Genomic DNA, 27,777 nt, shown 5'->3' on the forward strand with positions numbered 1-27,777 from the left:
CTGGAAACAAGAAGGAGTGTCTGCGTCACTGGACGGTCGGAGTGACTCTAGTCCAGACGGGCACTATTCCGACCTTTCCTCAGATCAAAACACCCTATATACTCTTGGTCGTGATAAGATAGATAACTCTGAAATTTCAATCCATGCATAATAAAAATATTCCTGGCGATCGGGATGCACGCGTCTGAACGACTTACTTTACTTTTTACCAAAATATATCAAATCCTTAAAACGATGTAAACGACGTTGCAGAGAATTCAAAACTCTCCACGTATTACAAACGATCGTCATTAGGCCAGATTACTGTCACCTTACTTCCAGATGTGATTTTATTTTAGCGCTAATCATGCCATTCCTGGCTATAAGAAAGTGTACATGTTTGTTCTAACAGATTTCTTTTACAAACAAAGAATTCCAATTCTTTTTTTTTAAACCCTGCACGATCTTCCGACTCCCCAGCAACTCCATGCAGGTAGCCGCCACATGGCAATTATACAACCCAATATAAAGAAAATATCTTAGCACCTATAGAACCTTTGAATCATTTTGCACCAATCTGGTCTAAGGGTTGGTGTGTTACCTACGAAGGTTCTTAACGACCATGGAAGGTGCAAAAGGTTCTCTCAGTTTGGCATCGATCGGGTTGCACCAAAGGCGTAAAATCAATTCTGTGTTTATGGCGCCATGTTTCCTCTCTGCCTTTCCCCTCTTCACTAAATTTGTTCGGAAAAAGCTTTCGGTTAAGGTGGGTTTTTTTTCTTTATATTTCCAGTACGTCTTGCTGTTTCCACGCGTAGCGGGTACAGCTACATGTCGGGAACGGTAGAGCTGTTCGCCAATGGGGTATGGGGTACCGTATGTGATCATGACTGGGACATGGCAGATGCTCATGTAGTCTGCAGAAGTATGGGATACCATCGTGCTTCTCATGTCTACAACGGCGCTTATTTCGGGCAAGGCACAGGTGAAATACATCTTGATCATGTTAACTGCTCAGGGCGGGAATCGAGTATTTGGAACTGTACTCACAGTGGTGTTGGCGTCCATAACTGTACCCATGCCAACGATGCCGGAGTGACTTGTTCTAGATCTAATGGTAATATGACGTTCTATGTTAAAAATAAATAGTAAGAAATTTCATGATGTTTTTTATCCTGTCTGTTGACAATATCTTTATGACACGAATCATACTGAGTTATACTGCAAAGCTTACACATTTTCGCGACGGTTTTATTTTCGCTAATGGCGCGCAACCAATATTGCCAACATTTCTTATAATTGCTCTACGTGAAAATAACAATTCGCGAAAATGCTGAATGCGTCTTTTAGCGAAAATATTGGTTTTTACAGTATCATGGTGAGCTCTGAATAATAATTCAAAAGGCAACGTCCTATATCAAAAGATGGTATAACTTACTTTGCAATGTTATTAATAACTCTTAACCTGTGATGTGACGTTTAGAGTGTTTTTTTAAATAAAATAATTTATACCCATAACTTGAATATTTATGCACATGTGCCACGTACCACTAATGTTCTTTCGCTCGCCCCCCCCCCCCCTCTCTCTTTCAGCTTATCCGTTTCATCTGGGGCCCGTTGCAGAAAGAGTTGCGTTTAAACGCAAGTCAAAAAATCAATCGCAAGTCAAAAATGCGCGCTGTTAATTGTTAAAAATCAAGTTTCGCATGATTTTTAGAGTTGCGTTTGATTGCAACTCTTTCTGCAACGAGCCCCTGTCTACTTTTACACATTTCTTTCGTCATACTTTCCATTTCCCCACACCCTTTCCCGTTTTCATCTCTTTTTACCACTCACCCTACTTTCTTAATTTGTGCTGTATCATCTCCTACTGGTACATCCTCTCTTTTATTTTCAAAATAGGACTTGTCAATATCAGACTAGAAGCTCGACCGGAATAGTAGAGATCTTCTCTTTCCCTTTTTCTTATATCTCCATCTTCCTGCCTTTTCTTGCTTTTTTTTTCTTCTACATCTTACATTCCATCTCTCAGCTCTATTTGTCTCTCTTTACAAACATACTCACTTAAACCCATATTATAGTATTATTTTTTTACAATCTAATATCGGGTATAAATTGACATATGTCTTAAAATGGACTTATTAGGTCCATGTTCTTATAAACATGATAAATGAGAAAATCTAAAATTATCTTGGTAACACATTAAGCATATTGTATTTTACATATTTTCATATTTGATCAATGAGTATCGATTTAAATCTATTTATGATTTATTTTGTTACATACATATGTCTATATTTAAATTTGTTCATAATACTAAGTTATTTTTACCTTGTTATTGATGCTTGTTTGAAATGTAAACTTTTGCAATTCGGCTTTTGCCGCAAAGAACGTATTTTCAATAAACCATTTTGAATTGAATCGAATTAAGTGGCCTAAGAACAGGGTCGTTAGCACTACTGGAATGTATTTAACATGATTAATAATCCACAAATCTGTTCGTATATTTTTTTTGTTTTGGTTGGCTTATAGGCCTCCACCAATACAAGTTTACGAAATTACATGTATTTTTTGTTCAACATTTTGTTTAAATAGAAAATTGTCCATATATAATTAATATCTGACTTAGAACAATACTATGTAAATCATTATGTTATCATTATACTTATATATACACACTATGTTATTGAAATGTGGAAATCAAATCAAATTAAATTAGATATTCATGATTCGAGATTTTTTTTCAATCTCTCCCCGGTCCGATCTAGGTGGCTACTGTCAAGGCCGTTGTGACTTAGGATTCCTAGAAAGTGGTTCATGCTTTTGTGACGTCTACTGTCGAGAATTTGACGACTGCTGTGATGATTATGAATATCATTGCACACAAGGTGTTTAAATCTATCTTTTATCACAACAAATAACGCATCGCTCTTAGGAGAAAAAAATGTTTTTCCGACACCATGATGAACACGCATGATTGTTGGATAAAGTGTTTGCAAAGTGCTGTGTGCATAAGGTACCCATATTTTCTACCAATTTTGTCAATTAAACGAGTATTGTAACATTTGTTTCACAACAAAATAATCTTCATATTACCTGTTCATTTCGCATTGATGACAATAAGTACCTCAGCTATATACAGTTGTAAGTCTATAGAATTCAAGTTATAATTATTTTTTTCATATTTTTTTACACGCTTCAGTCGTTTCCAAGTCGAATGTTAAAATGTCTGTCAGTGTGATAGTGAGCTATGACCAGAGATGAAGCTCTACGGACACTGAACAGGCAAACGTGCCAAGTATCGTGGGATTAAAGTAGTATATAGTAAAGGTTTGATTTTTTTTTGGGGGGGGGGTGATGTAAAATAAAAGGTTGACATCGGTTGGTGTCCCTAAAATAGCACACTTATCCTGGGGGTATTGAAATTACATCCTATAGACACTAGAGTGTAAAAGTAAAAGCCAGAGCCTGTGGTTGTAACAACACCCTTATTGTTGAACTAACCGGAGTAAAACGATTCACCGGTGTGGCATTGACTGGTACACCAGTCAATACCACTGACAATGTTTACGGTGGACATTTTCTACTTCTTCATTGCAAGGTCATTATCAACTGGTTTGTAATAATTCACTCTTAATAAATGTACTAAAATTATGTTTCCAGTGCGACTTCGCGATGGATCTTCTTACATCGAAGGCAGAGTGGAGGTTCTCCACGGTGGGATCTGGGGGACAGTGTGCGATAATTCTTGGGATATTGAGGATGCCAGGGTCATTTGCAAAAGCATAGGCTACCCGGGCGTGGAGGGCGCCTTCTCTGATGCTGCTTTCGGGGAAGGAACTGGAGACATCATCCTGGATAATGTCGAATGTACTGGAGAAGAGTGGAACATTTTCCATTGCCCCCACAACGGTCTTGGTGTCCACAACTGTTCACACGCAGATGATGCTGGTGTCAGGTGCTCTCTTAGCAATGGTAACCTATCGTCTAGTTTATATTTGGTTGGTTGTCCCCCGGGAGTCACTGCCAGTGGACAGCATCCGCGAGAGAAAAAAAAAGCGGAAAATGGGTGTATAGGGGGTAGGCGCGGGGCGCGAATAGAGTGTCATAAACGAAAAAAGAAAAATACTCCCTAAATCACGATGACCTAACTCGAATAGAGTATGTAAATGGCACATCTCAGAGATTTACACGAAAATGCTTGTTCAGAATGTCCTAATCTGCAATCGCACAAGTAGATTGTCCTATAGCGACCCCGACCTGATGGGCCCCGTTGCATAAAATTTACAATTTTTATGGTAAATTTGTCATCCAATGGTAACTTCTATGCTGGTATTAAACGCTGATAAACAGCAAACCAAATTCAAGGATTCCATGCATGTTACCATCGCATGGCAAAGTTACCATGGTGGTAAGTTTTATGCAACGTTTCCTGCTTTTGAATCCTCGTTTACGGTGCCTTTTCAGTACGATTCTCGAGGATGCTGTCCACTCAGTGGCATTATCGCTCGGTGCCCGCACATTTTCATCGGTAGTAGATCTACCGAAAAAAAGGTATTTGAGGTTAATGTATTTAGCTAACATGATGGTAATAAACCCATGGGCCTATTACAAATGATACATAGGTCCACGATAAATCCGACTAATGTTATAACTATCTTTTTAATAAAGAAACTATTATAACTATCCTTTTGATAGAGAAACTATTATTCGCCATGCAATCTCGTAAAGATCTTACGATGGAATTAATTTTCCAATATAAAAACGTGCATGTTGTAAAATTAACAGAAACTGTAGTGTTTACTTTAAGATTTCTTTTTGTATTTTTGTACAAGGAATTAAATAATATCGACACAAAAAGAAGAAAAACAAACATTAATTTTCTACATTTTATATCACCGGTATGTAAAAAAAAAATACGCATTTAGAAACAAAAAAATGAATATAGGCACGTTAATCATTTTTATTCCTGCAAGATATAACAAATTTATAATGTCAAGTTGCATTTAAACTGCGTTTCTATCTTTTGTAGAAGAGAATGTAACAATCATTCCTGGAGAAAAACAGAAGTTGGAATCCCCGAACTATCTTGGTAATTACTACGATAATACTGTCTACATTTGGTTAATCACGGCTCCACCCGGATATCATGTTCTCATCACCTTTTTGTCTATGAGTCTTCCTCCGTGTGGTGATCACATGACAATCGGTACCGGATATTCCCCTACTTCTCCCGATAGCGTTCAACTGGCTTTTATATCCGGTCACGGGGAACCCGACGATATTCGGTATAGTCACTTTTGCTTGGCAAAATGTACTTTAACGGGGGCCAGATAGTAGGAACTCATTAAGATAAGGATTAAAGTGCATGAATGTCTTATTTCCATCTCTCAACCATTTAAAGGATAAAAGACTAAACGCACCATTATATTTTGCTGCATTTAATAAGTCTGATATTGGCCTATAGGCATGCATCCGCCCATGTCGTCTCTCTTATCATTGGCAAATAATATGGTCACTCCCAAACAGAACGAGAAATAAAATGGAACTGATATAAAATAACATTTTGAATGCTATATGAAATCAAAGAATGTTTTTTCTAATAGTTAATTGATTTGTTTCAAACAACAAACGTTGACAGTATTGGGCTTCCGATTACTTACAAATGTATAGTCAAGTCTAGTCAATGCTTTATAGATGTCAATGCTCTTGTCAATTTAATCAAAATACTGGGGGGGGGGGGGGTTCAAAGCAATCTACATGAAATGATGCGGGATTGTGACTACAGGGACATTGCACTAATATCTTGGTTTGGCACAATTCAAAGTTTATGCCAAATCAAAGATGTGCTTCCTGATTGTCATATATATGTACTCCGTAAACATAGTGTCAAAATATTTTGGAGATTTTTTTCAGTACAAAGGAATAATAAGTATGAATTTGAGAGATATGGAAAACATTAAGATATAAAGTTGTCTTTTTTTTGCTAGTTTTTATTATTCTGTTTTATTTCGGTTTTTGTTAAATGAGATTGTACACTCCTACTGGTTGGATTCAGTTTTCAAGTGATGATTCTGGCATTTCGGATGGATTTGTACTAGAACTGAATAGCATTAATTCAACAGCTGGTAAGTCTAGCCTATTATTGTAAGGCAGCCTTACAGATATGATATAGCCAAGTATAATTAGTCATTTTTATTGTATATAGGTGTAACAACAATATTTGCTTGCTAATTTGAATGCATGCAAAACATTCATCTCCATTCATATTTCAAGTCAATACAAAGTCAAGACGAATACCAAAGTTTATATAGGTCTAAGAAAATGTATTCCAAGGTATTTGTTTCAAAGTTAGTCCTACAATTCAACCGCGTAGCCAGGATTTAATTTTAGAGGGGGCTGTAAGGGCTCGCAAAGCGTGCCAAGCGCGCTCCGGGGGGGGGGAGTCCCCCCCTCCCGCGCGGAGCGCGAAGTTTTTAATATCTCATCAAATTCAAATCAAGAGAAGGTGTCTCTTGCACCCTTATCAACTCGAACCAAATTGACCTGCTGTGATTTTAAAAAATTGTTTTCGAAAGAGAAGTTATGAGCGCCCAAAATGGGAAAATATTGAAGAATTTGAAATAATTCCTCTTACCGCGCGAAGGGCAAGCTTAAAAATCTTTATAAAAATAAAAAAACAGAAATGTTACAATTATTCCTACCTTGGTCATATCAGATTTGATTGTAAAAACTTTATCCACATGAACAATGTTAAATTTCGTTAACTCAAGTCACAAAAAAGAAAACGGGTATATATACACGAAGGAAATAGGCCCTATTCCTTCCGCGAATGGCGTTGAAGCAAAATTGCTGAAAAGCTTAGAAATGACATTTGGGAACTTGGGTAGTGACGGAAAAGTCTTCTCGCTCCGAACAGAAGAGCCGACATTTTGTGTCAATGCAAAAAAAAAAGAAAATACTTTGCATACTCTTTACCCCCGCCCATGTAAACGTTATAATTTCTGGCAAGAATATACGATTCCCCGGCCACGAAGGGGAAAGACGGAGTAGAAAAAAGGGTGTGGAAAACAAAAAGGAATAGCAATTTTGATAATTTTGTATAAAGAGAGAAGAACGTCTCTTGACAAAACTTGAGAGGGGAAAAAACAACGCAGCTTTACCTTTCTTCCCTTTTCGCCTTTCGCTTTTTTTCCCTTTCCCCCTTCTTTTGGGGAGCGTTGGGGGGGGGGGGCGACCGCTCCCTGGCTACGCGCCTGCTACCATTCGTTACTCCAACTGGCTGTATATGCAGCTCACGAAAACATTAAAAGTAGGCGGAGGAAAATACCAAGTTGAATTTTTACGTGGCACAGACGTAAACTAGCTTGCCGCATCAAATATTTGAAACTTTTGACTGATCGCATATCGGGATTCAAATGAAACATACACAAAAAGTAATGTTATATATTCAATCACTTTTAAAGGACAGTGGCGGATCCAGAGGGGGGCGCCCCGGGCGCGCGCCCCCCCTATTTTCGCCGGATTTATTTTTTTTTTTTGATGGTTATATTTACTGGATTGGTACAATGTAGTCAATTTCAAGGGCTAGATCTAGTCAAAACTATATTTTAACTTACGCTCATGGCCTTTGTGTTCGCACAAATGCACCTCTGTCATACTGTATTGCAATAATTTTATGTAAATTCCGGAATTCCAGGGCGCGCAAGTCGATTGGTTGGAAAGTTGCACCACTTGTAATCGGGAGTTGCAGTGCAGTGACCAGTGTGAAGATGTTGGATTGGATATCATTTTTTCCCGAAATTTTGTGTTTTTTGTAACATGCGTTTGTCCGTCTTTATGGCAAATACATGTAAATTGTAAGTAACAGATCGCGAGAGAAAGTGTCAACGATGCGAATGATGTCTATCCCCGAGATTATTCTTCACTCAAAGATGAAGCCCTGTATCGGGCGCCACGTGCGCAGCATTATCATTCTGCCTTGGTCATGTACGTTTTCACTGAAATGTATAGGTCAGACATATTTGTATTTAATGTAAACTAACTTTTACACTTTCTGGTAGATTCAGAGGCATATTATCCAGGGCGCCCCAACCATAGGCGGATCCAGGGGGGGGGGCCCGAGGGGCCCGGGCCCCCCTATTGGCGGAGCAAAAAAAAGAAAAAAAGGGGAAAAGGAAGGAAAAATGAAAAAAGGAAAAGAGAGGAGAAAAGAAGGAAGGCAAGCATAAGAGGAGGAAGATGAGTGAATAAAATAAGATAAGGGGAATTAAGACTTGGAAATTATTTTTTTTTAAATCTTTCATGTCGGGATATAAAATTTTCGCTCGCGCTTTGCGCTCGCATTGCCTTTTAGGTGATATCTTGCTCATTATCACCCGTATCAGACATCTGAGCTGGTCACCGTATTGCCCTACATTTTCTTAATATCGGGAAGGGTAGGTATATTGTTTGTATTTTCCTCGGTCTCAATGTGCGCATTTAATTTGCATGCAGAGACGACGCAAAATATACCTTTGTATTTTCCCTGGTCTCACATCCGGGCATTTGTGGATGCGTATAAAGAGATACGCTTCATAAGGATCCGCGCACCAACAATATACGTCATAATAAAGACAACACTGGATCCGAGAGCTTGCAAGTACGTCATAATGGTAAAGTGCAGAGACTAGACCGATATTAACATGACACAATAGAACTCTATTTTTAAAAGAAATATCCCCATTATCATGATTTTTGCTCTAGATATCTGATTAGGATGATAATAAAAATATTGACTGGCTCTTCTTTCGGGGAACATCAAATATATTGCCCTTAAAAGACCCATATTGCCCTCGTCTAAAGACTCGGGCCAATATGATTCTTTTGCTGGCAATATATTTGATGTTCCCCTCAAGTCCAGTCAATATTATATAAATATGGACCTTAAAATATCAAATTCTGAAGTCAATATACAAAACATATTTCAGCTGGGAAATTGAACTTTCATTATTTTGTTTTATTCACAAATTGATTTTTTAAAAGTGTAAAAAAATTCTGTTTTATGGTCTGAATATTAACAATTTCTGCTTGCGCTGCGCGCTCGCAAAATTTGATTTGTCAGGTACCTATTATTTTCCTGTATTCCATGAAGTTCTCAAAATATCCCTATTTAGGTCAGATTGTCAAAACGTATCAGCTAGCGCTGCACGCTTGCATTTTGATTAGTGATTCAATTCAATTCAATTCAATTTATTCACATCCATTAAAAGAAAAATATACAGCATACAATATTATATGAACAATAAAAAACAATACATAAACAAATCAATATAATTACAAAATAGAAAAAGTAAGACCAACATGCGGTGGATGTGGGGGATTGGCAAAGGCCAAAGACCTATCGAGGCCAATCCCCCTTGGTTCCGCGCGTTGGTTAAAATAAAACAAATTAATAGCGATTAAATAGTTATAACATCAACATAAACAGGCAAAAGAGAAAAAAAAAAACATTAAAAACAAACAAACAAAGAAAAAAAAAACACAAGGCTCCCTTTTATCTAAAAACTGACGGTGAATTGGCAAGATATGATTTATATTTCCGTTTAAAAGTCAATAATGAGGGGCAAGTTTTAATTTCAGATGGCAAATCATTCCAGATGACAGGTCCTTTGTATCCAATAACAGTTCTAGAAAAATTATATGTATAATTTGGCAGATAAAAGTCATTGATATTTCTTGTTGAATACATATTTATACTACTATTAAGGGTGAAAAAATTATTAAAAATATCAGGTAAAGTTCTTTTAGAATAAGAATACATAAAACAAGCAACAAAATAGCGATGTAAATCATATATGTTCAAAATTGTAAGCTTTCGAAACAATGGGTCTGTATGGGCAAGAAATGTTGAATTGGTGATTATTCTTATTGCACGTTTTTGTATTAAAAATATTTTTTGTAATAAATAAGATGCGGTGCTTCCCCATATTATATTGCAATAGGTAATATAAGGCAAGATCATTGTATTATATAAATTAGTGAGAATAAAAGGTGGCAATGTGAACTTTAGTCTACTCATAACACCAACAGCACATGACATTTTATATGATATTTCATTAATATGATCTTTCCATGTAAGGTTATTATCAATCTTAACACCAAGAAATTTTAATGAAGTTACCTTATTTATTTCTTTGTTATTAATATGCAATTTAATCAAGTCTTCGTTAATTTTCCTGTTTTTTGTTTTAAAAATTATATAGTTAGTTTTTTCAAGATTTATCAATAATCTATTGGCAAGAAACCAGGAATGTACTTTTCTTAGTTCAGAATTGATTAAAAAACCTACGTTTGAAGGGTCATTACTGGCAAGAAAAAGGCTTGTATCGTCAGCAAATAAGATGAATGATAAAATATTGCTAACATTTGGCAAGTCATTTACATATAAAAGAAACAATAAGGGTCCTAGTACTGATCCTTGAGGAACACCAAGTAAAATGTCTAAGGAAGAAGAATTAAAATTATCAATATTTACAAACTGTTTTCGATTATTTAGGTAATCTGTAATTAATTCTAAAGTAATACCCCTTATACCGTAAAAATACAATTTTTTAATTAAAATACCGTGATCAATACAATCAAAAGCCTTAGAAAGGTCTAAAAATATACCAGTTAAAAATTTCTTCCTTTCAAAAGATTGAGCAATTTTTTCAGTAAAATCAATAAGTGCATGGAAAGTACTATAACCTTGCCTAAAACCATATTGTCGACGATATAAAATGTCATTTTGATCAATAAAAGATATCAAATTATTGTAAATTATTTTTTCAAATATTTTGCTAAAAACTGATAAAACTGATATTGGACGATAATTAGTTAAAAGTAATCTGTTTCCTTTTTTAAAAATAGGTATCACCTTGGCAATCTTTAACGAGTCAGGAAAGACGCCCTTCTCAATGGCAAGATTGATAATATTGCACAAAGGTTTAACAATTGCATAGCCTGATTTTTTAAGAACTTTTGGATGAATATTGTCGTATCCTGGACTCTTATTTGGATCTAACTTATCTATGATTGATATAACATCATTAGTAGCAACAGGTTGGATAAATACAGAGGATCTATAATTTCCTTTTAACCACCGTGAAATATTAATATGCGTATCATTTTCAGTTTCTGTACACGTAGTACTGAGTTTATCTTGGACAGTTTGTCCAATACGTACAAAAAAATTGTTAAAGGCATTAGCTATGTCGAGTCTGTCTGAAATATTATCCCCATTAACTTCAACTTCACGTATACTGTTCTGTTTTGTTTCTCTTTTGTTTAAGACATCGTTGACTATTTTCCAAGTTGCTTTCATATCACGCTTAGCGGTGGCGAATTTATTACAATAATAAGTGCGCTTTTCACTTCTTATTTTGCTGTTCACACAATTTCTACAACTTTTGTATTTTTCATGCAGGTCTGGGGAAGGGTTTTTTACAAACTTCTTAAATATCCTATTTTTACGCTTTATCAATAATTTAGTCTCTTTTGATATCCATGGCTTAAATTTCTTACAGTGCTTCAATCTATTGCGAACTGTAATAACAGGAAAACATTCTTCATACAATTGCTTATATATGAGTAGAAAGGTATCGTACATACTGTTTACATCTTGTATAGAGTTCAAGAATTCCCAGTTAATTGAATCCAGTTTGGTACAAAATAAAGCAATATTTGTTTCACTTAGATCAAGCTTAGTGTAACTATGGGTGTCATTGGTTGGTACATTATCAAATTCAGTGACCATGAAGGGTGTTAAATGATCGCTGAAGTCAGTTGTGATAATTCCAGATTTCACAGCAATATCAGAATTATTATAAAAAATATTATCCAGAGTTGTAGAAGATGTATTTGTAATGCGAGTTGGTTTGCATATCTGTGGAACAAAGGAGTAAGAAATAAATGTATTAAGAAAGTCAAACATAAATGGGTTGTTACTGTTATTTATATCTACGTTAAAATCTCCCATAATAATGCATTCCCTTTTTTCGTTTGAAATTGTATCAAGGTTTTGAACAACTTTCTCTAGAAAATCTTGAAGGTTACTATTTGGTGGACGGTACATAACACCAACTACACATCTTTTATGTTTAGCATATAGTTCAATAAAAATGCTTTCCAGACTCTCACAAAGAACATCAAGATCTTGTCTCCTTTTAAATTTGATATTCTCGTGGATATACAATCCAACTCCACCACCTCGTTTGACCTGGCGACAGTTTGCAACAAATTCAAAATTGGGTATGCCATAGTATAACGTCTCGTTGTCCCTTAGCCAAATTTCTGTCACTCCTACTATGGTCATTGGGTCTTGTATGACATCAACCGTACTTACAAATTCATCGAAGTTAGATTTTAGGCTACGACAATTGAAGTGATATGCCTTAAAAAAGGATCGGTTGTAATGTTTTAAAACATCACTTTTAAATTCGTCTTGTGTATAGTATTCATTCTCAATATGTATCTGAGGACGATAATTATCATAAGGAGTATAGTCATAACAATGATCATTGTCATCATTCAAGAAATCATCTTGAAATGTACTCTTACACAATATACAATTTTCACAAGTAGAAGTTGGATGCCTGCGACATAAAAAACATTTACATTCACGTGACATTACAAACAAGTAGAATATCAGTAGATAATAATACCACAATATATAATGAGGGTGCAACAAGAAATTGTAGCTAAACGTTGGTATTCATAGTCATAGCTTTTCCTATTGTTTGACTTCTAAGTTCACATTTCGAGTTTCTCAGTTAACATTTAGAGTTTCTTCAGGTCACTTATTGATGATACTCTTTTCCTTACAGTTGATCCATTCGACGTCTTCATCAGTACGATGACTTTGCCGTCAGTAGACCAGGCAGCGACTAATCTGTCCTTTGCTTTCACTTCATCTTTTGCTTTGTTCAACAGGTTGCGGTTCGTCAACGTCAAGTCCTCTTCTATTCCGATGTGAGTTCCTTTTAGCTTCTTTCGACTTTTCAGGATGACATCTCTTGTACGATATGTGCTGAATTTCACGATGATAGGTCTCGGTGATGGTGCTTTCCTTTCAGTACTTCGTGCATTTCTTGGAGCTCCAATTCGGTGCGACCTGTCAATCTCATGTCGTTCAAGTTTTATGTTCAGTTTCTTTTCTGCTAGGTCTATCACCTCTTGGTCAGTATCCTCATGCATGCCATGTTGCTTCTCAGTGATTCCATACAACCGCAAGCAATTACGACGCGAATACTGCTCTGCATCGTTCATTTCTCTTTTCAGCTTTTCAATGTCTTCTGAATCACGCTCATGTTGTATTTGTAGTGATTCAATGATAGCTGACTTTTCATCCACTTTACATTCCATCTCCAAGACTTTCCCTTCTGCTTCTTCCAGTCGAGTTTGGAGCTTGATCATTTCATTATGTACAGCCTCTCCCAAGGAAGTTTTGAATAACTTCTTGAATTGCAAACTTTTGAAGTAGTCCCTTACTTCTTCACTTATCTGTTCACAGAAATCACTCTCTATATCCTGAACAGGAGTAGCAGCACTTGTTTTCCTTTCCTTTTTACCTTTCCCAGCCATGACTATGATGAAGAACCATATATATACTACGTGCAGTAACAGACTTCAGTATATCCACTTCAATGTCTTTCTTTCTCCTCCAGGTTACAGTACAGTGCAGTATTAAAGCCAGGGATTATCCGTGTTCACAAAGGGTAACTTTAATGAGGGTGAATTCACACAATAGCTATGATACGGATTACCACCACAGACCAGTGCCTTGATATTCCAAGAGGACAATGAATGGAGGAGAAGAGTATATATATATATACCAACCAAATTCTGCATACATGGGACCACAGTCAATGGTTGACAGCAATCTGGTATAATTCTGTCAGGAGAGAAACTTCATATTTCTGATATTGTTCACAATTCCATGTTGCAAAATCCTCTTTATGTCCTTCTATATGTTCTCACATATCCACTGAAGCCAGTTAGTACAAAATAAACGTTAATTAAACAGGGTTTTATGAAGAGTTACCATTCGTTCAAGCAGAGTTCAAGCAGTGAGTTATGTATATCTCAATATTAATTCTAAAACAAACTACTTAAAATCACCATTTGATGACAATTAATCATAAATTTCTGCTCGCGATTTGGGCTCGCATTGATAGATTTTAAACTCGTGCATCTTATGCATAATTACAAAAGTGCTTAAATGTCCAATTTTCAGGCCATAATATTAATAGATTTTGCGCTCTCATGCTTAGGAAGAGAAATAGGAAGATAGTCATCATTTTCTTATGATGACATAATGTCCTTATAGAATATCCCGGTCCTATGTCAAAACTCAAAGTAACAATAATTGAAAATATCAGCTGTTTTAACTGTGATCCTTCTTCACCTCACAATTTTTCCACAAAGTGCTTGCAATACAGAGCTTAAAGTGACCCCTTTTCAGATCTGAATATCATATATTTTTAGCTCGCGCTTTGCGCTCGCTTTATTGATTTTCATGGTAAAAAAAAGGTATTTAGAATACCCAAATTCTAGGTCGATATCTCAAACACACGTTTATTCAGATACGCACCTTGTTCTCCATTTAAATAATTATCCAGTTTCAGATAACAATATAAAAAATTGTCTGCTCGCGCTTTGTGCTCGTGCTCGCATTATTAATGTATGAAAATTTCCAATAGCTTAACCTTTTCATGATTTACAAAACATGAATAGAGTGTCCAGAATTTTTCCGCTCGCGCTTCGCGCTCGCATCAATAATGTTCAGTTTTTGTCTTATCCTTTCCACGATTACAAAAAGTGCTTGAAATTTCCATTATTCAGGTAGAAATGTCAAAAATTTCAGCTTGCGCTTCGCGCTCGCAATATTTGAATGTTGAAATATGTAACGTCTTCATGGCTAAGTTCAAGCAGTCCATAACAAATACGTTTTCGATCAGCTCAAAACGTATATAAAAATTTTCCGCTCGCATTATTAATGTAAGGAAGATCCCCACTTCCTCATCCTTTTCATGATTTACAAAACTTGAATAGAGTGTCTCGTTCAGTAGGTCTAAATCACGAAATTTTTTGCTCACGCTTCGCGCTCGCACTAATCGTTTAGTTATATACCTATTCTGTTAAGTTACAAAAAGTGCTTAGAATTTCCATTCCTTAGGTAAAAATGTCAAAAAATTTCAGCTCGCGCTTCGCGCTCGCATTATTTGATTTTTAAAAATATGTAACGTCTTCATGGCTAACTGCAAGCAAGTCCTTAACAGTACCTTTTCCATCAGTTCATTTTTGCTCGCGCTTCACGTTCGTAATAATTATTCACTTGCATACACATCTTTTTTCAGGATTGCCCAGAATGTTCAAAACTTTTAGAAAAAAGTAAATAAGATTCCCCCCAAAAAAAATAGCTCGCGCTTCGCGCTCGCATTATATAAATAATGATTATGGTATTATATATTTATGTTTATTCATAAGAATAAAGCTAAGAAGTGACTAATATATGACTACCCCTTTAAAGATACCAAAAATCCCGGCAAATATCATATTCGAGTGGCCGATCGGGGAAAATATGGCTGAAAAAAAAATTCCGGGCCCCCCTATTGGCGAAGGCTGGATCCGCCCCTGCCCCCAACTAAGTTTCGCCGAAGCAATCATTCCAACGAATTATCAAGGAGCAAAATTGTATATTCTCAATCACCAGTCGACCCCACTCCGCAGCTATATGTCAGCGTAAGGAGCGAAGATTTTATGTGACGGGGGGGGGGGGGGAGAATAAAAATACTTTCGTGCAAGCAAGTGAAGAGCCTTTGCCAAATGTATGTTTTGAATGACCGCTTATACGGTGTGTGACTGGAAACCAGCTCCTAAATGAGTCAGTATGTGTCTTTTAGTCATGAAGTTACAGTGATTTAAGTGTGCATTTTTCTTCTAAAGGTGCTCTCAAAATACGACTTTTCGACATTATTTTTTTAAAAAGTCCTTGCCGTGGGAGGGGGGTATCCCCCCTCCCACACACTCCCCCCGCTCGGTCGCTTCGCTCCCTCGCCGCTGGCGCACCCCCTATTATAAAATCCTGGATCCGCCCCTGAAGGAGGTAACAAAGTGTTAATAGGGAATTTTCAGATTCATTACGCAGACGCTTTCTATATCGTAGAGCATCTATTTTCAAAAGCCCTCCAATGACAAAGCAGTCTTTGTCGAAAAGCGGTGAATCAAAACAGCAGTGTCGTCGTGGAGTCTGGACAAATGACTTATTTGCATTTTTTCGTCCGATGACTGCTGTCCCAGTCCATTGTGATTTATTGGTGCCCTGTTTTCACACTTTAAATGTTGGGCAACACACTGTCCACTGTGTTGGGTAATGTATGTTGGTAGAAATATACATGTATATTCTAGGCAATTATTATTCAATTGAGCAAATTCACTTCCCAATTATTAGTTTATATTACCCGATCAGGATAGATTTTAACCAATAGTTGTGTGGACATTATGTTGCCCAGTGATGGTTAAAAATTGCCCCTTATTTGTCTAAACTTTTTATGAGTGTAGAAAGCATATGCGTAGTGATTAAAAAATACGTTAATGTGAGAATAAATAACAAATTGATAAGAAGGAACACTTCATGTTCCCTATGTGATAAAATGAATATTTTCAGCTCCAGCACGGCTAGCAAACGGGAGCTATCCAAACGAGGGACGAGTCGAAGTGTACAGCAACAGCCTCGGTACTTGGGGCACTATCTGCGATTCTGGTTGGGACCATCAGGATGCCTCGGTCGTCTGCAGGAGCATGGGTTACCCTGATGCAGTGGCAAGCTATGGAGGTGCTTTATTTGGTATGGGTTCCGGTCCTGTCCTGATGGGAAATGTTTCCTGTAATGGCACCGAAAACAGTGTATTTTATTGTCCTTATGGAAGCGGGGATACTATCGACGAATGTGAACACTCAGAAGATGCAGGAGTTGTATGCTATCCTAATGGTGAGTCTTCGTGGCGTTGAATTCGGTTTTATCATTTGATTAAGTTCCACGTTGCTATCTTTGGTTCGCATCAAAGACGTTTAAAACACAGTTCTCATCAACAGCGAATGCAATGACGTAAAGGAATGGTGACGTAGTTGCACGAGTATTTAGTGGACCTGGAAAACAAATCGTATGATTTGTAAGTGTTTGTTTGTTCGTAAGGATAAAGTATAGAGAAACATGAAATGATTGTTGGGTTGGTTGAATGAAATAGAAAGCAGTTCGATCGTATCTGTAAAATTGTAATACATTATTAAAGAAAATAAAAAGTCCGAGACATGTGGAGATCTACAAATGGGATTATAGACATTTTTTTAAATTATCTATCCTAGTTCGTCTGCTGAACGGCGATAGTCCAAGTGAAGGTCGGGTTGAAGTCTATCATGATGGCCAATGGGGAACCGTTTGTGAAAGCTATTGGGGCATCAACGAGACCCGCGTTCTCTGTCGCAGTCTCGGCTTTCCAGGGACACTTGCATATTTTCCCGACGCTTACTTTGGTGAAGGAACTGGGGATATACTCTTGATGGTCCGGAGCTGCGATGGTGATGAGGACAGTATCTTCGACTGCTGTCACTATGGCTTGGGGTACCACGATCGTGACCGGTGTGGTCATTATGCTGATGTTGGTGTGAGATGCCAATCGAATGGTAAGCCATCTGGTTTTGAACAACCGTGCTCATGCAGAACAAAGAAAAAAAATCAAACCCATATTAAGAACCAATCTGTTTCTTTAATTATGCGACAATCGGTATCATTAGTACCAATGTTGCTTTCCATTTCGTTCTACCCATGTCATTGCCTCCTTTGGTTATCTTTGCAGTTCGTCTTGTCAATGGAAACAGCTCCAATGAAGGTCGAGTAGAGGTCTATCACGGCGACAAATGGGGGACCGTGTGCGACAGCGGATGGGGTTTAGAAGAGGCCGGTGTTATCTGCAAGAGTTTGGGTTATCCTGGTGCGCTTCAAGCTTTGGGGAATGGTTCCTTTGGACAGGGCTCTGGTGACATCCTGTTGGATGAAGTCGACTGCATCGGTGACGAGTCCAGCATATTCTACTGTAGCCACGATGGTGTGGGAGTTTCATCCTGTTCACACGGGGAAGATGCTGGGGTTCGATGTGGTACATAAATAATGATCGCACCTTGTCACCGTAACACCCTCATATATGCAAATATATATATATATATATATATATATATATATATATATATATATATACGTCAATATTTTGCTATACGACGGCCGTACGACGAGTCGAAAACAGCCGTTTTATTCATTTTATTCAAACCACCTGTATGAAGCTGGTACTAAAAAATGTTAGAACAACTGTTTTTGACCATCCGTATAGCAAATGTGACTGACGCATTTGTCTCTATAAGTACACTCTTCTCAGAGTTGGTGAATTCCATTTGGAGTAAATTGTGGAATTTTGCATCTTTTTAGAATACTTGTCAACTCCTTTGAAACGATCATACGTGCATCCATTGGACAATTTTGCTCCAAAGAGAGCTAAACATCAAATCTCATTCCTAATTATAAAGGACTGCTCAATCGTCTAACCGATATGAGTGTCATTAGAGTGTTGGCATAATCCATGTATTGATTGTCTAAATCGCTTCTGAAGTATTAAACTTGAACACCACTTCCTTTTAGATCAATCCGTTTCGTTTATGCCTATATGAACTTAGATTATTCTTCGATTCGTTCACAGTCCAAAAAATATACACGATATATAATACATGTATCACTATTTACATTGTTTGAAAGTATTTGAAAGTGCCCGACAACGGTGCAGCATCATGATGTTGTATTTATGTAGCATCTCGAGATCTGTATCATTGTACCACTTTGTATCTCTTTGTTGAAGCACTAGAAACGTCTACTCCGCATTACCCGACGAGTCTTGGTATTTCCACATCAGCACAGACATCATCAGGTGAGGTGACAAGATGGAAGTAGGTTCATGGTTCAGGTTTTCTAGCCTGTTTATTTTAAGTTAATAATGACCTTGATATATTGTTTATGACATTGACTCGTTATAATTAAATGAATAATATAGGATTTGGACATACATAATCTGATATAGCGTACGTATATCCACCTTGTCAGGTACTCAAGGCGTTCCTATATCACCCCAGCTAAGCTAGTCTACCGATTTGGAGGAAGTACTTTCTGCCGGTAACCATTTATCTCTCACCTGGGTTGAGTGCAGTACAATATGTGGGTAAATTTCTTGCTGAAGGAAAACACGCAATGGCAGGGAATCGAACCCACGTCCCACAGATTGAAAGACGAGAGTCTTAACCACTAGGCCACGACGCCCCACATGATTGTATTTACTTGGTTTATATTTAGTTAAAAATATGAAACACATGAAATGAAAAATACATGAAAATGAAATGGTAAAAGAACATTGTCTGTCATGGGTATATACGTGGAATAACGTAGGGTCCTAGATATTGGAAGAAACAATCTCACCATTAGGGCTTTTTGCAGAGTTAGTTGTTATGTCAAATTAGTCATGCTTATAGCTATTGAGCTTTCTTTGGAATAATCTATCTTTATTTCTTTTCACTATATATATGAATCGTAACCACTGTAGAAAATTGTTGTGATCGATGCTATGCTTGTATAAAGAGTAACTAAAGTTGCACTATATTTTCCCTCTACCCCCCCCCCCCCCCCCTCCCTCTTCTCATCATCCTCATTTATATAGAGATAATAGAGACAACGCGTTCTTATTCAACGGAGTCTGATACTGCAGGTAGGTGATGTAGTAATACATCTATCGACATGTATTTCACGGTATTTGGGAGCCATTACTTATGTCACTGTTTTGGCCAAATATGCGTTGATTTTTTTACAAGATGCAGCATTACCGTGCCGTGACTTTTCAAAATTTGCAAGATCCGAGATGCCGACAAGTCAGTGATGTTGCCGGGTATGTTGCCCACTCCTCTCCCTGAAAACACGAAAAGAGATTGACTACAATTTTGCTTAACTGCAATCGATAGAACCATTAAAAGTAATCACATGTCTAGATTTAGTTTAAAAGAATAATGTTTTCATCCAGTCCTTAGTTGAGTCGAGTGTAAAGAAATAGCGAGTTTAATGACCATCATGATGGCGTCGGCTAAAAATGGTCATGATGGTATTGAGTTGTGTGATAAAATGAAACTTACCACACTCCAAAGGTATGGAAAGAAAAATCGGCCCACACATAGCGTCCTGTGGTACACCATGTGAGAAGAAGCAACAGATCCTATACGCACGCGTTCTGTGGATGGAACGAAGTGTAGGATTCAAACCCCGCAAATGCTTCGCCTTCGACACAATCAATTAATGGTTTAGCTCGTTTCAGGATGATGATTATATTATGATGATTATATTAAGTAAAAGTAAAACAATTGGATTCACTCTCATTTTAAACGATTATTTAGTATTTGAAAGGATGTAGGACTTTTAAATTATATGAAACTGTTTTCCAACCACCAGCACAATGGGCCCAACATCAAATTTGCTATTTTTTCTTTTTGTTTTCGCTGAATTCTTATAACTTTCATTTTGAATTGCCACATGGAGGTTTCTTAGTTCTGTTAATAAGTTTACCCAACAATTTCTTTCCTCCTAGCTACAGTAGTGACGTCTGATACTGAAACAACCAGATACGTTGAAGGTATATATGGTGCCTTTGTCATGTGATTATTCTATATTACCTATATACTGCTGTTGACACATTGAAACCGCAGCAACAGTATTTATTTTCTATTTTTATTATTATAAACAAGTCTTCTTTTGTGTATTTCCCTCTTCTCAGAGCGAATTATGGTACTGCGCACGATAGACTTGGTGCATTATGAGTTATCTTTTATCATGTCATTATTATTATTCATTGAAAATATAATTGTCATAATGAGTAGTAGTATAGAAGTATTAGTATTAGTAGTAGAAGTAGTAGTAGTAGTAGTCGTAGAGGTAGTAGTAGTTTTCTTTTAGTAATGTTAGTAGTAGGAGTTATTAATAATTTATCATCTGCTTTATCATCATCTCTATGGGGGCTTTTGTTTTGTTTAACTTGATGCCTATTTTTTCTTAACAGTGTCTGATACAACAAATTATTGTATATAATTGTCAATGTGAGCATAGAGTGTGTCGATATAAATATCAGCATACACAAATATACAAATATAAGAAATAGTTATATTATATAGAAATGTATATTTTCTTCACAACATTAACACGAAATGTTTTTAAATCAAATCTCGTGACTTTTTCCTTTCACAACAAAGTCCTGAAATTAATTTAATAGCGCCCGGACGTGACCCCATTGGTTTATCAATATAACCTTTGCTCATTCCTCTCAATAAAGTCCCCTAGCTCTTTAACTATCTATAAAACAGGGTTGTTGCGTGTCAGACCACCAGTATCGTATATGGTGTAAACGGAAAAACGTATTTGAGGATTTATACATGCAAAAAGAAAAAAAGAAATCAGTTTTATAACTGTTGTTTTATTTGTATATAAATAGAAATTACAACGACTTGGACCACCACCGAAATGAATTTGATCACAACTCCAGGTAAACACACCCTGATTTCCCTGATGTGATATTTTAAGAATGAATTTAAGAATCAATGGGTATTTGATTTCCACCGACTGGATTTTTTAATAAAAGTTAAACAAGAAGATTAGGAGCAATACTTGATAAAATTTGTAGCATCGGCCTTTACAAATAGAAAATTGCCATAGTGACATGGAGAATGCACAATGATTAACTGCTAAATAAATTTAGTTTTAGAAGTCAACATTCAATATCTAAAAAGAAAAGCCAAAACAATATGTCATCTGTTTACGTTTGGTATGACCACGGGTTATGTATAGAAGGTCAGAACTTCCAGTTCCCATGTTACGAAAAGAATTGACCTTGCTTTACGTTTATCTTTTGCAAAACAACAAAAGGCCTACTTAATTTGTTTGCTATATTGTTATTTTTTCTTTTGACAGATTTCCCCGCAGATTCCTCGGTTTCTTGGTTCGTCATCGCTGGAAGTATAATGATCGCTGTACTATGTACAATGGTCATTATTATTTTTGTATATATTATATTCATATACAGGAGAAAGAAGGAGTGGGATATGTGAGTATCCCAACCTGGCTGCTTATTTCAAGCTTTCAGCTTACGATAGCTGGTTCTGCATTTAAATTTATTTGCTATTGTTTACATGAATTATGTCTATATCTATACAGTTGTCACCTTTGTAATTTGATCATTATGTATGTTTGATGTTATATCATTGTTATAAATGTGTAATTATTATTTATTATTATTAATAAATGCATCAATACCTGCTTTAAACAAATACACATTTCGTGGCCCATTTATTATAAATTCAATTTATAATGATTATTTCTAAATGATCAAAAATATAATCTGCAATAGTTATTTAGAGTGGCCACGCTCTACAAGCAATTGCTTTTAGTGGATCTCTTCATTTTCTCAGATCTTGATGTTTATGATAATTTCCTTTGTTATAATACTATGTTTTACTTCTGAAAAATATATATTACACCCACCTCAATTTATACATACTGTTTTTATGAGTCTTATTAGCAAATGTCAATACGATCTATTTTTTATTGCTCTGTTTAAAATTAAACAAAAAATTTTATAATTTGAAAATATAATCACCCGATGATATTTTTTTCGCTCTGCCGTAGACCCGAGGATAAATTTGATTGGTTGGTTGACAAGAAGTTTATTTCATCTCAAGTTCAACAATATATGGTTGAAACTAAGGAGAAATATACACAGTAAAAAAATAGCACGCTGTTTAAGCATGTCACTCTAAAACCAAGTTGTTTAAACTTTTTTGTAATTGTTTAAGCTTTTAAACAAGTTGTTTAAAAGGTTTAAACAGTCGTTTTAAAAGTTTAAGCAGTTGTTTAAAATTTTAAACAAAAGTTGTTAGAGTGACGGGCTTAAACAACGTGCTTAAAAATTTAAACAGCGTTTTTACAGTGTATATCGTATTTCATATTGAATTCCTAAAAGGGCCTGTAACAGAACAACGACGTGTCCGATTTTTCTGGCTACAAAATAGGAATAAAATTGTTTTACTGAAAATAACCTGGGCCCCGATGCATAAAAGTTACTTTAACTTTGCCATCCAATGATAACTACCATGGTAACACTGATCAACAGCCAATCAGAATCAAGGATTACTTGCAAGTGACCATTGTATGGCAATTAAGTAACCATGATGGTAACTTGTATACAGTGGGCCCTGGTGTTCACTCAACTCAGCCCGGGGGGGCCACTTCCATTCACGAGTGGATACCATGCGCGCGACCATGGGGTCTCGAAAAGCACCCTAAACACGTAATTTCCATATTCTACTAATGCACTCCTTAACAAGTATTGGCGTGTGTACACCCTACCCTTAACAAGTATTGGAAACAAAACGATACTCTTGGCAAATATTCCCTGAAATGAACCCCTAAACAAGTACGGGAATGTTTTATTGTTAATGGACTTGACAGTCGTCGGCTTTACCTTATTTGGTTTAGTACGACCCCACCTTCTACACCTCGCGCAAATCGGACTCTAAACACGAAGTATTGGGGCAAAAAGGACATCCTTTATAAAACATTTTCATTTCGTTTTATCATCCCCGCAAATTCGTCCCTAAACACGTAATTTTCCTAGCGAAATAGATACCATTTTTTCATTATTTTTGTGTTTTTGACACCCTTATCACGTTACGTACGTAACGTACCTATCGTGAAAAGGACGTCCTTTTACGTGTTTTTTGGTCGCGCATGGTATCCACTCGTCAATGTAAGTGGCCCCCCGGGCAACTCAATTAAATTCATGAGTTCTCGTCAACTATTTTTTTTTTACAGAGGCACTCCACATCCTGCAGAATATGACCAATCTGTCTCGACAGGGGGAACTAATGACGTTCGATTAATCGATTCCCGGTAACTTGTTTTTCAAATATTGTATTTCTTAACAAATGAATTCAGTAAATACACTGGTATAATTTTTAATGTACACTGTCTAATTGATTAATCAAAATACAAATTTTATTGGTTAAACTGTGTCCTAAAAATAATTGGAACACTTACATACACTAGTGCAATAATGTATTTAGTAATAAAAGCAGTCATTCACTTTCATCATGATATTTTTGTACGTCAGCCTTGCAATTTACTTTGATTTAAAATAGACAACTATTATTCTCTCAATTGATTTCGTGTTATGTACAAAGGATTCTCCACTCCTTGGTTGAATATGCATGCTCTAAAGATGATTCGTTCTATTTTTCTTCGAATATAGGAAAAGAGATGTTGGTTCCTTGCCAGACGTCATTGAACTTTCACAAGCAAACCCCAATAGATTATGAACAATAACAGCAATTAGGGACCGGTTAGGGACCGGTTTCCATGACGAGATAGGCGATCCGTCCAAGGACCATTCCTCCGATTTGAGAAGATTGGCCACAAATCAACGCTTCCGTCTGACAAGGCAATATAGGTAGCAGCATTTTTCGTGAACATTTTAATTACGACTTTCCATCAAATCCGGCCTGTATTTCAATAAAAGAAAATTAAATAAACTAAATAAACGTTTTCATTTACCATTTGATGACTAATTGTATGAAGTTTATATATTTTTTCTTTGTTAGAGGTAGAAACAGCTAGGTTCCAATTGAATTTTACCAACATAAACGGCCAGCAACTAAATTCACATTATTTTACTTGACTGGTTGCTCCTGCCTCTAAAGGACACCATACATTGAATATGTTGAAAAAGAAATTAATATGGAAATATTAAGTGAAAAATAAGTAATATGAAATATCATTGAATCGTTATAATGAATATTCAATTGTATGCTGACTTAAAATACTATTTTTTTAAAACAGTTAAGCGTTAGTTGTAAGTAAAAGAAAGGTTTGAATGGAGTAAAGAAAATCAAATGTCTGAACAAATACCCCCCCCCCCGCACGCCGCGAAGGTAATATTTAGGATGATCCATATATCCATAATTTTTTAAATTAAAATACTTCTTTATTTTTACTTCACTCGGATACTTTGCTTGTTCAAGGTTGATCTAAAATATAATTAATGAAAAGGTATTCATTATATAAATGTGTTATTCCATCATAAAATTTGACATATATCATTAGCAATTTCAAAGAAAACATGCGCATTTATCATGTTTATTGCGTTTCCATGGTTCCTTATTTGCATTTTCGTCACGAATTCCCCCTTTTTCTCATTTCTATTGTGTTCCTTTGAATTTCATCTAATGTTTTTCCCTGTTCTGTGATATAGGAGTCATAGGTCTTCACAGATGAAAATATGATTCAAAAACACTTTTCATGGTAACTAATATATATTCGATTCCAGATTGAATTGATACATAAGAAAATAAGCATATTATTTTTTTCTTGCCATGCGAAAAATGTTAGTTAAGTCTGTTGTCGCACGTGCTTAGTATGCAATATAGATTTTGTATTAAAATTCACGCCTTTTATCAGTATGTAATAAGTCGTTTTATTTTTTTGCATATACCACTTTCTTACAATGTTCATGTATATTGTCTGTGTTATTCCTAATTTTATTCATGATTTCAGTCCCATTTTTCAACCTTGACCTCTATACATTTTAAAGAGAGGAGATTAAATTATATATTAAAACATATAGGCCTATGCTTCATGTGCTTTGTAGAAATAAAAAATGTGTCTCTTCAAATTTGTTTAGATTTTTCCATTAATGAATATTATATACACCGAAAGAATCTTTGATATCGAGACTATAATAATTTTCTCCCTGAAAACGGAGGTGTATAGTGAAATAAATACAGAATAACCTATAGGTGTCATTGGAGTGCATGAAGTATCTGTAATTACATGTTTATCAATGGAAGATAAGTATTTGCATGTTTTTACCAAGACATAATTAATGGTTTACTGATAACTGATGTTTGAACATTTTAGTTATTTATTGATACCCCGAATCACAGACGATACCATTTTACTTTGTACCAATGTTTATTGATTAAATATCCATCATGCAAAATGGTTCTCATGTTATGTTGTGTTGTGCCGGATCCCTAAGCAACGATGATGTTGTAATTGCACATGGGATTTCCATGTTGAATTTATATGATATTTAATAAAAATAAAGCATTTAGCATGTGGTTTGTAAATAGCTGTTTGATTTCGTTTTGAATATCTGATATTACCTTCAGAAATTTCCAGAAACTATTTTGCGTAGGAATGCCGAAGATCCAAGCAATCCAAGGTACTCGAATCACTTTCAAATCAAGGTATCAATGATACCTTGATTTGAAAGTGATTCGAGTACCAGCAAAAAATTCGAGTCACTTAGGGAGCGGGCGAAGCGCGCTCAGTTGTCAGGTATTCTGACCTAATAGAGATATTTTAAGAACATGCAGTGCCATTAAACGAATATGTATCTCACTGATTAAATAATGCGAGCGCGAGCTGAAAATGTTTGATATTCAGAGCTAAAAAGGGACATTATAAGCAAATTTTTTGTAATCATGATATGTAACTGTGTTGCTAAACAAACAATGCGAGTGCGAAGCGAGAGCTGAATTTTTTTTATATCATCATCATCATATCAGCCATGTTCAGCATACTGCAGGGCGAAGGCCTCCTCAAGTTGGTGCCAAAGGTACTTGTCTTGTGCTGACGCAATCCAATTTATACCAATGAATTTTGTGAGCTCGTCACTCCATCTCAATTTCTGTCTACCCCGATTTCGTGATCCTAGCCATGGTCTCCATTCTGTGATGCGTTTGGTCCACCTATTATCATTGTGATCTTGCAAGGTGGCCAGCCCATCTCCATTTCATTGATTTAATTGCTTTGATTATGTCTATTACTTTAGTCTGGCTCCTAATCCATTGTATGGTTTTCCTATCGCGTTTTGATATCCCTAGCATTATACGTTCCATACTGTGTTGAATGGTTTTTAATTTCTGTTCCATTTTCTTTGTTACAGACCAGGTTTCGGAACCATAGGTCATTGCCGGTATAACACATTGATTAAAGACTTTTCTTTTAAGGCAAATTGGCATATTGCTCTTCATAATGTCATTGAAATTCCCCAAAGCGATCCATCCAGCTCTTGTCCTCCTTTTAACTTCTTCCAGTTGTTCATGATCCATTCTGACATGTTGCCCAAGGTAGATATAATGATCTACTCTCTCGATTTCAGAATTATCCATTATGATTCTTTGCTCCGTAGCAAATTTGTTGAACATTACTTTTGTCTTTTTCATGTTGATCTTCAGCCCTACTTTGTTACTTTCAGTGTTGAGATCGTTAAGCATATTTTCTAGCTTGAGGCCATCATCAGTGATTAGAATGATATCATCGGCAAACCTTAGGTGATGGAGACACTCGCCATCAATGTTTAGCCCTGTACTTTCCCAGTCTATTTTACGTATTATTTCCTCCAGTGCAGCGTTGAACAGTTTGGGTGAAATGGTATCTCCCTGTCGCACTCCTCTGTTAATGGGGAATTCATCACTGTCTTTGTGTAGGTGAATGGTTGCAGTTGCTTGGCTATACATTTCCTGAATTAGTTTAATGTAGCTATGGTGCACACCTTGTACCTGTAAAGCTGTTATTACTGCCTGAAATTCTACACTATCAAAAGCTTGTGCAAAGTCTACAAATGCCACACACAAGGGTTGTCTGTATTC

At 36.2% G+C, this 27,777-nt stretch overlaps 1 protein-coding gene across 4 annotated transcripts; it reads left to right on the top strand.

Annotated features, from left to right (window-relative positions):
- The first annotated feature begins 2,699 nt into the window (after positions 1–2,699).
- LOC121428827 (deleted in malignant brain tumors 1 protein-like) lies at positions 2,700–26,235 on the top strand. 4 transcript variants are annotated; one of them, XM_041625688.1, is made up of 13 exons: positions 2,700–2,867; positions 3,643–3,954; positions 5,012–5,267; positions 6,010–6,107; positions 16,667–16,990; positions 17,365–17,682; positions 17,856–18,155; positions 18,903–18,971; positions 19,752–19,799; positions 20,667–20,711; positions 21,564–22,172; positions 23,939–24,016; positions 24,375–26,235. In XM_041625688.1, the coding sequence occupies exons 1-11, from the start codon at positions 2,705–2,707 to the stop codon at positions 21,641–21,643; spliced, it is 2,013 nt and encodes a 670-aa protein (XP_041481622.1). In that variant the 5' UTR covers positions 2,700–2,704; the 3' UTR covers positions 21,644–22,172; positions 23,939–24,016; positions 24,375–26,235. The 4 variants fall into 4 exon arrangements, with proteins under 4 accessions (XP_041481622.1, XP_041481624.1, XP_041481626.1 ...); XM_041625690.1 differs by having other exon boundaries at positions 20,673–20,711; XM_041625692.1 differs by lacking the exons at positions 23,939–24,016; positions 24,375–26,235 and having other exon boundaries at positions 18,903–18,990; positions 20,673–20,711; positions 21,564–21,614.
- The last annotated feature ends 1,542 nt before the right edge of the window (positions 26,236–27,777 follow it).

The sequence above is a fragment of the Lytechinus variegatus genome, chromosome 15 (assembly GCF_018143015.1).
Source record: "Lytechinus variegatus isolate NC3 chromosome 15, Lvar_3.0, whole genome shotgun sequence".
Taxonomy (NCBI): Eukaryota; Metazoa; Echinodermata; class Echinoidea; order Temnopleuroida; family Toxopneustidae; genus Lytechinus; species Lytechinus variegatus.